Source organism: Tachysurus vachellii, chromosome 7 (genome assembly GCF_030014155.1).
Source record: "Tachysurus vachellii isolate PV-2020 chromosome 7, HZAU_Pvac_v1, whole genome shotgun sequence".
NCBI classification, from domain to species: Eukaryota; Metazoa; Chordata; class Actinopteri; order Siluriformes; family Bagridae; genus Tachysurus; species Tachysurus vachellii.
The window spans coordinates 2,341,643-2,355,000 of NC_083466.1; the positions used below are offsets into that span (position 1 = coordinate 2,341,643).

At 40.6% G+C, this 13,358-nt stretch overlaps 2 protein-coding genes across 2 annotated transcripts in view; one reads left to right on the plus strand and one right to left on the minus strand.

The window, feature by feature from the left end:
• Positions 1–3,918: 3,918 nt before the first annotated feature.
• Positions 3,919–9,404, plus strand: LOC132848284 (lipoamide acyltransferase component of branched-chain alpha-keto acid dehydrogenase complex, mitochondrial-like). Its single transcript, XM_060873865.1, has 11 exons — positions 3,919–4,031; positions 4,782–4,905; positions 4,997–5,072; positions 5,331–5,512; positions 5,624–5,748; positions 5,847–6,072; positions 6,202–6,368; positions 6,916–6,993; positions 7,093–7,284; positions 8,454–8,525; positions 8,928–9,404. The coding sequence occupies exons 1-11, from the start codon at positions 3,981–3,983 to the stop codon at positions 9,093–9,095; spliced, it is 1,461 nt and encodes a 486-aa protein (XP_060729848.1). The 5' UTR covers positions 3,919–3,980; the 3' UTR covers positions 9,096–9,404.
• A 1,552-nt stretch (positions 9,405–10,956) lies between these two features.
• xpr1b (xenotropic and polytropic retrovirus receptor 1b) overlaps positions 10,957–13,358 on the minus strand; it is a 21,305-nt gene continuing 18,903 nt past the window's right edge. The window contains exon 15 of the mRNA XM_060873864.1: positions 10,957–13,264. Within this exon, the coding sequence (XP_060729847.1) occupies positions 13,210–13,264 (55 nt within the window). The 3' untranslated portion in view covers positions 10,957–13,209. The remainder of the gene's footprint in view (positions 13,265–13,358) is intronic.

Sequence of the window (13,358 nt, forward strand, 5' to 3'; positions counted from 1 at the left end):
TGTTTAGTGTCTACATGAAGTAAAACACGAAGGCTACATGTTTAGTGTCTACATGAGGTAAAACACGAAGGCTACATGTTTAGTGTCTACATGAGGTAAAACATGAAGGCTACATGTTTAGTGTCTACGTGAGGTAAAACACAAAGGCTACATGTTTAGTGTCTACATGAGGTAAAACAAAGGCTACATGTTTAGTGTCTACATGAGGTAAAACATGAAGGCTACATGTTTAGTGTCTACATGAGGTAAAACACAAAGACTACATGTTTAGTGTCTACATGAGGTAAAACACAAAGGCTACATGTTTAGTGTCTACATGAGGTAAAACACAAAGGCTACATGTTTAGTGTCTACATGAGGTAAAACACAAAGGCTACATGTTTAGTGTCTACATGAGGTAAAACACGAAGGCTACAAGTTTAGTGTCTACATGAGGTAAAACACAAAGGCTACATGTTTAGTGTCAACATGAGGTAAAACATGAAGGCTACATGTTTAGTGTCTACATGAGATAAAACACAAAGGCTACATGTTTAGTGTCTACGTGAGGTAAAACATGAAGGCTACATGTTTAGTGTCTACATGAGGTAAAACACGAAGGCTACATGTTTAGTGTCTACGTGAGGTAAAACATGAAGGCTACATGTTTAGTGTCTACATGAGGTAAAACACGAAGGCTACATGTTTAGTGTCTACATGAGGTAAAACACGAAGGCTACATGTTTAGTGTCTACATGAGGTAAAACACGAAGGCTACATGTTTAGTGTCTACATGAGGTAAAACACGAAGGCTACATGTTTAGTGTCTACATGAGGTAAAACACAAAGGCTACATGTTTAGTGTCTACATGAGGTAAAACACGAAGGCTACATGTTTAGTGTCTACATGAGGTAAAACACGAAGGCTACATGTTTAGTGTCTACATGAGGTAAAACACAAAGGCTACATGTTTAGTGTCTACATGAGGTAAAACACAAAGGCTACATGTTTAGTGTCTACATGAGGTAAAACATGAAGGCTACATGTTTAGTGTCTAAAGCTTCTTCAGCCCTTTTTATAAAGCTAATGGACTTTACGTCGACTTTATGGCTAAAATATACCTATATGGAGAAGTGCGATGATTTATACACAACCCTGACATATAACATTCACCTCATCGTGTCACAACCAGGTTTTGTGGAAACATCAATCTGTGCTGAGCTTGAAATGTACATTACTGTGAGCATAGAGAATACATTTACCTTTACATTTCTAGCATTTAGCAGATGCCCTTATCCAGAGCGACTTACATTTTTATTTCATTTTATATCTGAGCAATTGAGGGTTAAGAGCCTTGCTCAGGGGCCCCGCAGTGGCAGCCTGGTGGACTTGGGAATGGAACTCACAAACTTTCGATTGGTAGTCCAGCACCTTAACCACTAGGCTACCACATCCCAGAATGCAGTACTCTGAGAATGGAACATAAGGTACCTTGAACTTAAAGTATACAGTACACTGAGATTGGGCCATATGGTACCCTAAGCATGAAACATACAGTACCCCGGGTTTTAAGCATACAGTGCCTTAAGACTGGAACATACGGTACCCTAAACTTGGAGCTGGCAGTACTCTGAGGTTTCAACATACAGTACCCTGAGATCAGAACACCTGGTACCCGAGACTTTAACATTGAATACGGAAAATACGGTATCCTAAGCAAGAAACAGACAGGACCATGACATTTGAAAATACACTACTACCCTGGGTTTGGAACGTGCAGTTCCCCAAGTGAGGAACACACCCATGGTCTAATAAGGTTACATGGCTATGACTTGCTTTAGCACTTTGGCATGCTTTCTTGCCAACTCACATTCGTTGACATTTCCATCTTCAGCATTACAATTTATGTGCAATCAAAAACTATATTTTATTGGATTAATGGAGCCATAAAGTCACCAGATGTATGTTATAATCTTGAAACTGTTTAAGAACTGATTAGGGTCCTTGGATGGGTCTTGAAATATCTTCAAGATTATTCCCCAAGGCCAAAGTAAAAAAAAAAAAAAACAACTTACCTGCAATGTGTGTGATCCAGGCAGTTGGGGGTACCATAGCAGGAGGCCTCCGTTTGACCCGCCAGTGTCCCCCCCAGACTGGCAAATGGGACATGCCTTCATTAAGGTCAGGAATAAGATGATAATGAGGCCAAACTCTTAGTATTCCTCAGATACTCCTCACCAATGTGCATTCTCTTTTGAGTACTAAGGAATCTGCCAGGAAGCTCAAATCATCACTTTGAGTTATCCAAATGGAGCAGAGGACAGGATTTGTCCACAGACAAAAAAACAACTATAGGAACCCGCACACCTGAGAACATGCCATGGAACAAGAGCAAGAGCCACTCGTGTTACAGACTCAGGTTACCCCAGCTCTTGTCCTGATGCAGCATTCCGTTACACTCGCTTCTCATACGTGAGGGCATCACATATTTCCAGGCTTGATCTTGGACTTATCGTGCTCATAACCTGTTCTTGTTTCCTATACGGTATCTCCCAACAGCATGCATAAAAACATTTTATTTCTTCTAAGACATGGTGTTACGGATCAGGAGCTGTGAGACAGCAAAAAAAGTAACATTCGAGACGACGAGACAGTGTAAAGATCAGGGTCCAAACGGAGAATGGTGTCTAATAGCAGGGCGAGGTCTCTAATAAGGTTACAGGAGAGGTTATTAGGAGGGTGTGGGGGACATATGAGAAACTCTAAGGTGTGTTTATTTATGTCATAGAAGAAATGATATAGGGGGCACGGTGGCTTAGTGGTTAGCACGTTCGCCTCACACCTCCAGGGTCGGGGTTCGATTCCCGCCTCCACCTTGTGTGTGTGGAGTTTGCATGTTCTCCCCGTGCCTCGGGGGTTTCCTCCGGGTACTCCGGTTTCCTCCCCCGGTCCAAAGACATGCATGGTAGGTTGATTGGCATCTCTGGAAAAATTGTCCCTAGTGTGGGAGTGCCTGAGTGAATGAGTGTGTGTGCCCTGCGATGGGTTGGCACTCCGTCCAGGGTGTATCCTGCCTTGATGCCCGATGACGCCTGAGATAGGCACAGGCTCCCCGTGACCCGAGGTAGTTCGGATAAGCGGTAGAAGATGAATGAATGAATGAATGAATGAAGAAATGATATAGGAAAAAAGAAATAAAAATCAGTGTCTGTGTTATTCCACTGATACACTTGGGAACTGAAGCGTGTCATCTATTCCTGTGCCCCAGCATTAATGCTTTATTATTAAAGAGACGTTTTTACATTAGAGACATTTTAAATGCCATTGATATGTGATTATGTGAAATTTAAAAAGTAAATAAAATAAAAACTGTTTCATAATAGTTTAACTGCTGGACAAGTAGAAAGAAAATGTGATAACCCACATTTCTAGGACGTGTATTATAGCTATTTTATGTATTTTATATTGTAGCTTATTTAATGTTTTTGCCTAGTAATCCTCATTATCTTTGACCACAGGGTGGCGCAATATACACACGACGAGAAAAAGCAAACGAAAAAATATGTATCTTTTTTTATTATATATATATATATATATATATATATTTTTAAAAATATATTTACTTTTATATCATAATTATTTTTCATTATGATTAGTTTGCTTTTACTGTACAAAAAAAAAATTCTTTTGACGCGCAAGAAAAAAAATAAGCACTCTGATTGGCTGGTCTGAGGAGGCGTGATAGCGTCGTCAATGCCATAGAAATTTTATGTTTACAAGATGTTTCACTTGTAATAGTTCACGGGTTGGAAGTAAACAACTCATTTTTAAAGTAAAAACTAAATAAAAAATAAACACCAACAAATGACTTGTTTATTCATTAAACTGCATTTAGTATGATTGCTAACTAATTCACGTGGATGAATTTAAAGAGCGTTTTTTTTTTTTGTCACAAGTGGGACTTCTTGCTTCTGGTACAGCGTCTTAGTTGAAATCTAAAATGGCGGCGGTGACGACAATGCGGCGCTGCTTCAGGATCCTGAGACATCTGGTAAAATTAGTTCATAACGTGTTGTGAGGGTTTCTAAAAGTCTTTATGCAGGTCATTTGCTCGAAACATCAGTTTAAACAGATGTTTTTTTTTTTTTTTTTTTTGCAACATGTGTAAACGGTTCATATAAACGACTCCGAATCGATTCTTTGAGAGTCTTTTGGTCATTAAATAAGTACGACTTTAAACATTGCAGTGCATTAAAATGATTTAATGCACATACATGAGGATTTGGTACTTTTCTGCAGGAGTCAAATGTTTATACGTTGCGGCTTCTAAGAAAAATGACATTTGAAGGACAGGGAGTCGATTCAGTAAGAAACGTGTCTCGACTCTAATTCAAGATTCGGTTCAAACGTTTTCGGCACCTGCGACGTGAAATGAGAAGCCACTGAATCTATGTACGTAGGAATGAACAAGCACTGAGCCAATAATATACTCCTGTGCTCTGATTACAGCCAATCAGAGCACAGGGATGCACACCGAGGGGATCTCTGTGTGTGATTTCATTTCAGTTTAGCAGGAGTGCAACCCAGTGTTGAAAGTAAATGAAGCCCAACAGGAATAACCATTCTAACCCAAACTACAAAACAGACAAACAAAGTGCATGATTTTTCAAGTGACGTAAGACCGATGCAATGTCGCTTTACCTTAACGTACCTTACATTTAAGGCAAAAAGGACATTTGTCATTTGACATATGGGTCTATTACTGTTTTTTTTTTCCTTTGTGTGTCTCTCTGTGTGGAAGCCCCAGTTGTCGTCCCGCCGCTGTAGACCGTGTCCCAGGCTCTGGGCACCTGGATCTGTTCAAGTCCTCAGTCACCCTTCAGCTTTCAGCTCACAGCAATGGAGAGGATTCAGACAAAGCAGTGGTACTAGCTTTACTTAGCTTCTCAACACAAAACGTTTATGTGGATATTGCTGATTCGTCACAGTATGGTTCATGTTGTGTGCTACTTTTAGTGGCTCCTGGACAAGTTCTCCAGTTCAAGTTGTCGGACATTGGCGAGGGGATCATGGAGGTGACGGTCAAGGAGTGGTGCGTACTTAATTGATTAAAACAGTCTTTTCCACGTGCTTCCATGACGAATTGGGCCAGTTGCTCAGTCCATGACCACATTACTTCAGTTCACTTTGTTTTTTTACTTGTGGTTAAACGATTTTCCATGACTCCGCCTACGTGTCGTGACTTCTCCTCGTGTCTTTGTACGTCACTAGATGTGTTTGTCAATTTTAAACTTGCTCTTACTTACTTTTTTGCCAGTTAGCTGATTTCAGTGCTGTCCTTTCTATGAAGGTATGTGAAAGAGGGCGATAAGGTTTCCCAGTTTGACAGCATCTGCGAGGTGCAGAGCGACAAAGCTTCCGTCACTATTACAAGCCGATACGACGGAATCGTAAGGAAACTTCACTACGACGTAGACTCTCTCGCTCTTGTCGGGTCACCTCTCGTGGACATCGAGACAGACGCACCACGAGGTAAATATACTAACGGACATTATACTTCATAGTCAATTCCAGAACGCAGTGATGTGGCCTTGATCCCGAATTTGTTGCTCTGTGGGTGACTTTACTTTCTGCCTCCTCCAGATGGCGGTCATGAGGAGGATATTGTGGAGACGCTTGCAGTATCTCATGAACACCCTCACCAGGAGATTAAAGGACATAAAACTTTGGCTACACCCACAGTGCGACGTCTTGCCATGGAGAACAACGTAGGTATACGCTTCAGGTAGCCTGGCATCATGACATGGCATCTTAACGGCCAATCTGTCGTCTGTTTGTTGTTACTTCTTGTTAATTTGTTTGTCAGGTTAAACTGAGTGAGGTGGTGGGGACAGGAAAGGACGGCCGTATCCTAAAAGAGGACATCCTTAACTTCTTGGCTAAGCAGACGGGTGCAATCCTACCTTACGATGACGTTAAGGTGCCAGTGGCACCAGCTGCTCCCGCCAAGGTGGAGAAAGTAGCCCCACATCCTACGCCCACCGTCCCCCGACCTGTCTTTACTGGGAAAGACAGGACAGAGCCACTCAATGGTGACCTCAGCTACTTTAGCTATTGTGGCTCCTTCAGTTACAAAGATGTTGGCGACTCTCCTTATTGATGTCACCTCATGTCCTCGGCACCGGACAGTCCGTCTCATTCCTGTGTCTTTATATCCACAGGTTTCCAGAAGGCCATGTTGAAGACGATGACGGCTGCCTTGAAGATCCCTCACTTCGGTTACTGTGATGAGGTAGACCTCACCAATCTGGTGAGATTACGCTCAGAACTGAAAGGTGTGGCTGAATCCCGAGGGGTCAAACTGAGCTACATGCCCTTCTTCATTAAGGTATGAGTGGATAGACTTGTATATGGACCGATCAGGTGTACTTAAGTAGATAGGGGCTTGATGTGTGGAGTAGTGAGTGCATAGCCTGGTGAATGGTTGGGTGTGTTGGTGGATGAATGGATTAGGAGATGAATAGACAGATATCAGGGTTAATGAACAGATTGACACGGCGATCAGTTAGATGAAGGGATGATGTGTGGATGAATGGTGTACTGCTGGTTAATGGATACAGAGAAGGGAGGATGGAGTAACGGAAAGGTGAAAGGATGGTTGGATACGTAGATGGATGGAACGGTAGCTTGGTAGATTTATACGTGAAACGATGAAGCGATTGGTGGAAGGATGTACAGGTGGATGAATAGGTAATTTGGTGTGTCGAAGGATGGAAAAGTGGGCAGACGGGTAGATAAAGATTAAGGGTGGATGGATGAAGGATGGTTGGATAGTTCAGAGGTATCCATGTGACTATAAATGATTCAGCGTGTTATTTTGCTGAGATATCTTGAGATTTGTTCCTGATATCAACATCCCACTCTGCTGTATTTAGGCTGCATCTCTCAGCCTGCTGCAGTTCCCAATCCTCAATGCCTCAGTTGACGAAAGCTGTCAGAACATCACTTACAAGGTGAGATCAGGCAGCCCCCATAATTCCTGAGTCTTCAACCTAAAAATACATCATCTTTGAAGAAATTTAAATCAAATTTCCTTTGTGCTGTTTGTGCAGGCGTCCCATAACATCGGTCTGGCCATGGACACTCTGCAGGGTCTGCTGGTGCCCAACGTGAAAGGCGTGCAGGCTCTGAGCGTGTTCGAAATCGCAGTGGAACTGAACCGACTGCAGGCGCTAGGATCGGGCGGGCAGCTGGGCACGGCAGACCTGACAGGGGGCACGTTCACCATCTCCAACATCGGCTCGGTGAGCTTTTAGACACTCTAACAGAGGAGTGAGAGCAGTGGGCCTGAGGTTATGGAAAAGCTATTTGATTACACAAGCAAACGAGACCGAAACTGCGGAAACTGAAACGTTATTAAAAATCTAAATAAATCGTGTCAAACAGATCCGGGACTAATTTATAATAATGCTTTACAACTCAATTATCACCTTGTAAAACCACCTTGTGATTAATTAGTGTAAAAGTAAATGAAAACTTGGGAGAAATATCCTTTAACTAGATAGAAATAGAAAAAAAAATAATAAAAAATCAAATGTACTTAAAAACCTTTTTTATAACGTGTGTGTGTGTGTGTGTGTGTATATATATGTATATATATATATATATCGTCGTGTGTATAGCTTAAATAACTTGTGCACTGCTGTGGCTTAGTGGTTAGCACGTTCGCCTCACACCTCCAGGGTTGGGGGTTCGATTCCCACCTCCGCCTTGTGTGTGTGGAGTTTGCATGTTCTCCCCGTGCCTCGGGGGTTTCCTCCGGGTACTCCGGTTTCCTCCCCCGGTCCAAAGACACGCATGGTAGGTTGATTGGCATCTCTGGAAAATTGTCCCTAGTGTGTGATTGTGTGAGTGAATGAGAGATAAGCGGTAGAAGATGAATGAATGAATGAACTTGTGCACTGTTTGTAAGCCCAACTGATTTGCCCCTTTAATCACTTTCTAGTCAAAAGATGGCGCTACATCCTGAAAACAAGTCGTCATCTAACGAGTCGTTGATCTGGTTTTATTTGTTTATAGAACATTCGTACAAATCTGCATTCGATTAACAAACTGGCTCATTCTTAATAGCCAGAAAACAGGAAACCTGATTGTGTTCCATGTTGAGTTCGGCCAGCCAGGGAGCTTTTAGTGATAAGGGGCACGTTGGGTTTAAATGACCTTGACAAGTTCTCAGAGAGCTGAGTCAGAGCTGCCTGATTCAGCCGTGCCGAAAGGATCAGTCGTGAGGGAGATTGAAATCTCACGGTGCATCAGATCATCTGAGGAAAAAGACAAGATTGAGAAACTCAGTTATGCGACAAAACAATACATTTATTTTGAGAAGCAATAATTATTGTTTGTGATGGGAGCAGTTTGGGAACTGGGTGATCTGGAGCCTGTGGTTTAGTTTGGGATGTTTGTGATGTTTCAGATTGGAGGGACTTACGCCATGCCGGTGATCCTGCCCCCGGAGGTGGCCATAGGAGCTTTGGGAAAGATCCAGGTACAGTAAGCTTCAGCAGGTTTAAATAAAACAGTCAGAGATTACAATCCAGATGCAACCGACTATTTCATTCATTCTAAATGTGTTTAAAAAAAAAAAAGTTATCTTGTTTATTTATATTTATACTGAATCTCGAAGCGCATTTAAATAAGGAAAACTGAAGTATTTTCATAAAAATAATACCGTTTTATTGACTTTTTTTTTTTTTTTTTAAATAAGTTAAATAATTAATTGATCAATAACCACAAATAAAATAGAAGCTTCCAAATCAATCAAATAAAATTAATATTAAATCATTTTTAATTCAAATCAAAGAAACTGTTTCCACCTTTTCTTAGAAGCACGTCGTTTCTCTTTCTCTCTCACTTCATTCGTTCTCCCCGTCGTTTCCATCTCATTCAGATCCTGCCGAGGTTCGACGCCGGCGGCGAGCCGGTTAAAGCCCACGTAATGAACGTGAGCTGGTCAGCAGATCATCGTGTCATCGACGGAGCCACCATGTCCCACTTCTCCAACCTGTGGCGCTCGTACCTAGAACAACCCACTTCCATGCTGCTAGACCTCAAATGAGGATCTTACACTACACTGTGCCTTCAGGCTCCTTCCTGCATTTACTCACAAAAGGACAAACACAATCACCAGGACAACCTTGAGCTTTATCTTTGGTCTGAACTCATTTAGTTGCGTTTAATTTTAGAACAGAAGTTTGAAGCTGTGTTCCAATCCCTTATCGACTTCTCCTCGTCTTCTCCACTTGGTTTCGTCTCTTTCTCCCTCTCAGCTAATATGGTGGAGACGATACGAGAAGGATTTACCCAGAATTTCATTTTCAAAATGGTGGATAAATGAAGTGAATAAAGACACGAAACAAAAACAGCATTCGAATTTGTGATTGTCAAACAATTGTTTCCAATTTATTTATAGTTTATTCCATGCCTTTATTTAGCTAACTAGCAAATTACTAACCAAAATCATTGCAGCTAGCTGATTACTGTTATTTATCTAATTAGCATGCTAACATCATTACTAGCGACTCAAGAGCTAGCACAAAATATTACTCGGCTAGATTATAAGCGAATCAGATATGTAGAATCCTATGTCCCTGTTAATAATATTAAGTAACTAGCTAGTACTTACTGTAACAAGCCAATATTCTCACAGCTAGGCTACAGCTAATAACGACGACAACGACAGACATTTTAAGTAAACAGCTATAATTTATAGCATTAACAAATAAAAATATACCATCACTGTATCTAGTTTAGCTTGTCTTCTGAGTTATCTGACTAACTAGGAAACTAATATTGTCCTTTTTATTTGCTAGCTCTTATAGCTAGTTAATTACCACTCATCTACACTAATTAGCATGCAGAGGTCTACAATTGGCTAGCGCGCATGCTAACTATAAGCCTTGGTAACTTATCAGATATACAAGCTAGACTATTATAAACATTCTTATTAAAAATATTAGTTATTACTTTACTAGCTTCTGAATTGAAAAGGCAAAACCGTTGTAGCAAGACCACTCTTTTTTTTTTGCTTGATAACGTCACGATCTAGATGGATGATTTAGCAAGGGATCCTTTTTTTTATTGGGAAAAAGTCACTTTAACAATAGTGTTCATCGAGGTAATTAACCTGTCATGCGATCTGAGGTAAAGTGGATGAGAGTGTTTAGTGCTTTAAGGTTAACATGTGAACAATAGGAGATGGTGCTGCTGCGTGTCTCCTCTCCATCCAAGTCCTCTTCATCCTCACAATGAGCTTCTGTCACAAACACAGACTGTTACTTCATCTGAAACCACTTATGGAGGCAGAGGAGCACTGATGCACTGTGAAAGCACGCTGTTTACAAGCGCGTTGTCTATTGTCTGGTCTGAGAGACTAGAGCACATAGATGTAGTACAACCAGGATGACATCATGGGGAGAAAAAAACAAAACAATCCAAACATTTAAAAAAGGTCCTATAGTTTTTTTTCTTACAACCAACCCGGAACGCTCTGTAGATCATGATACATACTACAGGTTAAACCATGGCTTTAGCAAAAGTTTATTAATCTGATGAAAAGAAAACTAAACTCCGGTCTGAAATGTTTGTTTGTGTTTGGATGAGCTTCCTGTCAATCATTTTATAAACACTATTATACAGGCCAGATAAGATCCTGGTGGCGGAGCTTCACGATCATGGGTGGGGAACGTTTAGATATCAAACCCACCAAACCTAACAGACCCAAATCATGAAAAAAAAATAAAAAATACATATGAAATGCATCTTCTACAACAATCATAGCTGCTGCTCTAGAAATTAATCAACACCTTCTGACCAAACCGGAATTATTTTTATTACTGTTGTTGACCCTTGTTGGTTGTAGCAGCCGCTGAAGCGTAGCTGTAAGTCTGAGTTGTTAAGAAACTCAACCACCACCATGCTTCAGATTTTACATGGAACTATATTTACTGCAATTAAGAGGCATAAAAAGCAATCACGCTTAAATAAATACGATTTCAGATCGATGACCAAGTGTAATATGTCATAATGATGGTTTGTGAAGTGTTAAGTGACTGACGGGTTAAATATTAAGATTAGCGTTTATAGTTCCGGTGCTATGTAATATTATTTATATTATTATTCCATAGTTGGACATACAGACTAAATCGAATATATTGAAATGCTGAGATGACATTTTTTTTAGTTTCTGTGCTGGTATAAGGCAAATATATTGTCCTCATGTCTAGACAAGCAAACTGTATTATCATTAACATTGTTTTATTTTTTCGGTTAACTAGCACCACTCTTTAAATGGAATGGTCTTCAAATATACTACACGTATTGCAAAGGTTTTCTTTTTACATAAAAAAAAAAAAGACAAATATGCACAAGACTGAACATAAAGTAATGGCAGTCACAGTCGAAATATGAGCAGTGACAAAGCAAATACGGGTGAAAACAAAACAAAACAATAAAACATACAACTGTTTTGTTTTTTTTTGGTCCAAGCATTTACTTGGGACAGTAGGACACATATTTCGAATAGGAGCCTTTATGATTATTGCAGATGCACTGAAGTGAATCGTTTAAAAGTTTATAATGGCTGAAAGTAGCCCGGCTCCTGCGCACCATGATGGTAAGAACAAGAAGAACAAACGGGAGTTGGAACCTGTCGCATTTTCCTGTTGCTCCTGGAACGTAACTGGACCCAGGACAGAACCCTGAGGCATACCACTTTACAATCCTCCATTATTACAGGTCCTGGAGACATTTCCAGAGCTTCTGAATTCTTGTAGTTTAAAAGAAATGACTTCTGTGAAGTCTGTCAAGTCCACAATTTCTTCAAATAAGAATCAAGACATAGCTGATGAACCCAAGTACTGTTCCTGGATTTGTATAAACAACAACAACAACAACAAACCCTTAGGTGGCATTTACGGACTAGCTGCAACTCTGGAAGATGTCCATTTAAAAAAAAAAAAAAAAAAGTGGACAGAGCTCAGCTCATGTGGAATGAACGCACACTGGAATGTGATGGATTGCTGTACAAAATAAATAGATGCTAACGTTCAGTGTAAGGTCTAGCTCAAGAAGACGACGAAGAAGAAGAAGAAGAAGAAGACAGGGTTCTAGCGATGCTAAAAGGACAGCTTATGATTTCGCTAACCTAGACCTGCTCATTTAAAAGTCCAGGCCTTAAATCCCTGCTCAAATCACGACAAAGCATTCGTGGAATGTTCCATTTGGCGTGCTCTCAAATGAGCTGTGTAGCTAAAACCCAACGGGACGGAAAACTCCCGCAGGTTCTAATGAAGCAGCACTCGTTCAGATTGCATTGGCATGATGCTTAAAAATTAAAAAAAAAAAAAATGTAACAAACAACAACAAAAAAGTAGGCAAGAGTCGTGTGTCGGCTAGCTAGTAGTTCAGTGTTTGTTTGTTTTTTGTTGTTTTTTTTTGTGTCCTAGTTCATACCTGCATTAGTGGTGTGTCATTAATAATCCCATCAAAGCCACCTGAGGGTTTTGAAGCGCATCTACCAATCAAATGTCCATGTTTTGGGTGTCGTGGTATCCAACTTTTAAAACTTTCAAAATCATTTGACCAAAGGCAGCTTTCCTTCACATAAATAACAAAAGCACATGTACATTCTTTAAAAAAAAAAAAAAAAAAAAAAAAAAGAATCCACAGATGGTGGCTAATACGTCTAAGGGTTCTGCAACATGGACAACTCTACATACACAGAGACGTGGTGTTTAACCACAGAGTCATTCATTTCTGGAGAGTGTTTGTTGTTTTTTGTTTTTTTTTTTGATTATCACGCTTTGATCCCTGTTGTAATGTGAACAGCTGTTTTTTTTTTTTTTTTTTTTTGGGGGGGGGGGGGGGGTCTCTTTTGGACAAACGGAGCTTTGAAAATAATCAAGGCAGTAACGATGAAGTCAAGAAGTGATACAGTAACTAATCGAGTGGCTGATCCTGTGCTAGTGAGGAAAGTGTGTCAAGTGTCAGGTTTGGTTTCATCTCTGAGACCGTATGTGTGTGTATAAATATGTGTGTGTGTGTGTGTGTGTGTGTGTGTGTAGACAGGCAGCTTTGTGATGGACTGATTAGAGCCGTTGAAAGGCTTAAGGCCCCACAAGGGACCGTGGTCTTTTTCATGGGTATGAGAGAGACCCTAAAGAGGGCGGAGGTCAGGTGTCGTCATCCGTGTCTTCGATCAGGACTTTGGTGTCTCGCATTTTGGATCTGAGCAGGAAAGAAAGCAGAACAAGAGAAATCATCTTTTTAGTTCTCCACTCTGCAAATTTGTATTCGCCGTCATTGCAATTTAAACCTGAAG